The following is a 2,624-nucleotide window of genomic DNA, read 5'->3' on the forward strand; positions in this document are numbered from 1 at the left end:
TATCCATTTTAACAAACGGCATAGGTTGGTACAGTCTAGTGAGCATATCCATCTTAACAAACGGCATAGGTAGATACAGTCCAGTGAGCACTTGGTCACTATGCAAGACAACTAGTATACATACATCTTAACAAACGGCATAGGTAGGTACAGTCACCGTATCCTCTCGGCCAGACGGACGATAAAATATAGCGTCGCAATGCACGCACACGTTAATACCCATTCACAGCATAAGTGTGATATACATCGAACAACCTATTGCACCCACAAGCAACCGCTGCACTACCAAGTAACCACCGCACCTTTTCGGCTGAGCGGATGATGATGCCCCTCTCGTCGCCTGTGAGGTCTCCTTGCATGGTGTGTGTCTTGCCTGAGCCTGTTTGGCCATAAGCAAACAGGCAGACGTTGTAGCCGTCGATTGCACTCTGCACAAACTGAGACACCTCGTCGAAGACTTCTTCCTGTGGCGGTAGGAGGGTTGTATGTTGTGCTGGGTTGGGTTATCTGTGTTGATGTGTCGTGTTGTGTTGTGTTGTGTTGTGTTGGTGTGTTGTGTTGGTGTGTTGTGTTGGGTTGTAGCTATTTGTGTTGGGGGAGGGAGAGATATGTATTTGAGTATGTTGTACAGTGCGATGGTATGTTGGGACACATGCTTGTATTTTGTAGGTAAAGAATCTTAGATGTTTACGACAGCAACTTCTGCAAACACGGCTCTCGTGCGATGCGATGAGCGAGTGGTGTATGGCACTTGGTTGTTCTGAAGTGCTTTTGCCCTTATAATTTTAGGGTTTAGGGTTTAGGCTAAAAACCCTTATCAATTGCCCCTTTGTATAGCTGGACAGACCCACATCTGTGCGTTTGAAATGCCGCGTGCTTTGTATCATATTGATATCCACAATATATTCTGGGGATCTAATATTTCGGAGAGCCATGATTGGGTACACCGCCGCTATGTACACACCTGTGTAGAGTTTGGTTGGAAGACACGGTCAAAGGAGAAGGGCTGCCTGTTGCCCCGTGCGAGTAGGCTGAGACCATATCCGTCGCCCTTGTAGTTGATGGGTGGCTGGTCATCTTCACAGCCATTCTTCAGCGGCCGTACACGCACGCACACACGTATTTTGCCCTTGAGATCCTGCACCTGGTTGTGTAATTTGCGACGGGCCATTTCTGTCGCAAATACCTGTGGTGGGTTGGGGATGTAGGGTATGATAGAGGATTAGTAGCCCGTGTGCTGGTTGGTTTGTCGCCCATTGCAGCTATTTGCGACGAGGTCACACATGACCGTTTCTTAAAGTCGCATACAAGTAATTCAATAGTGCACCAGATAGAATACGTCGCTATGGGATGTCAGTATCGCACACTTCTTTGTGACGAATAGACAATGTCTGAAATCCTTAACTACACGCATTTGTGCTGTCGTATTGGCCATTCGACTGGACATTGCATTTGCTTGTAGATCGGACTTATACATACATACACACATAATATATATATATATATATTATACGAAAACACACACACACTCGCACACGCACACGCACACATACTCAAACACATACATATACATATTGTATATATATATAGTCACACGTACCTGGTCAGTTAATTCTGCTATCCTGGCCCTTGCTTGTAGCAGATTTTTTTGCGATCCTTCGAGTGATGCCATTTTCGCTTTCAGATTCTGTATGTAAATGTTAATTACAGCCGAAATATGATAACCCAAATGAACGTAGCAGATAAAATTCTCATATATGCACACTTATGTTATTGTTTTCAATCCTGTAGTTGATGTCTGGAAACCACATGTTCGAATTGTCCTGTCGATAAAATTTGGGTCGGATACTTAGGTACATAGAAACAATTAAAACTTTCCGTACTGCACCTACAAGATATTTATGAAAATATTGGTAGAAATGTACGTATACATATATTTATATATATATTTAGACTACACACTCATCCTACCTCGTTCTCCGTAGTCACTTTGCACAGGCGCTCAATCTGCGCTGCATTTGTAGCTGTGCCACTCTCCGTTAACGTGTCCTTCAGAGTGGACAGTTGCGCTGTGAGAGCATTGCTCTGTGTATTGGCTGCTTCGAAGGCTTTTGCGACGGTGTGGTTGCTTTCCTTCAAGGTGGCCTTCTCTTCTTGCCACGACAGTTCTTTGGTCTGCAATACGAAACGTAACGGTTAGAGTTGTGTTTAGGGTTATGTTTATGTAGAAGGTTGCTACACTTCTTAGAATAGTCTCCATAGAAGGTTCCAACATCTCTTGGGTTGAGTGACTGGTTGCACGAGGGGAGATTGTATGCGAAGGTTAAGGTTGACAGCCGAGGACTACTAAACACCAGACTATGAAAGCTAGTGCTAAACCCTAAAACACCAGACTATGAAAGCTAGTGCTGAAACACTAAAACACCAGACTATGTCAACTCCTGCATCTTCGTTTGGTACTCTCATCATTGCAATGGCACGTCGAAGCCCACGGACCAATCGACGCAGAACACCCACACGACATACACGACACTCCCAAACAAGTCACGTTGTATATATATATAGTTGTATATATATATAGTTATATATATATATATATATATATATGTATTTATATATATAGT

At 43.6% G+C, this 2,624-nt stretch overlaps 1 protein-coding gene across 1 annotated transcript; it reads right to left on the bottom strand.

Moving 5' to 3' along the window:
* Positions 1-212: 212 nt before the first annotated feature.
* Positions 213-2,466, bottom strand: SARC_00412 (hypothetical protein; the record flags this gene model as incomplete). The annotated part of the gene is made up of 5 exons (XM_014305904.1): positions 213-464; positions 965-1,186; positions 1,601-1,687; positions 1,972-2,175; positions 2,431-2,466. 5 exons carry the CDS (start codon positions 2,464-2,466, stop codon positions 213-215), a joined length of 801 nt encoding a protein of 266 aa, XP_014161379.1.
* Between the last annotated feature and the right edge of the window lie 158 nt (positions 2,467-2,624).

Source organism: Sphaeroforma arctica (assembly GCF_001186125.1).
Source record: "Sphaeroforma arctica JP610 unplaced genomic scaffold supercont1.12, whole genome shotgun sequence".
In the NCBI taxonomy this organism is placed as follows: Eukaryota; class Ichthyosporea; order Ichthyophonida; genus Sphaeroforma; species Sphaeroforma arctica.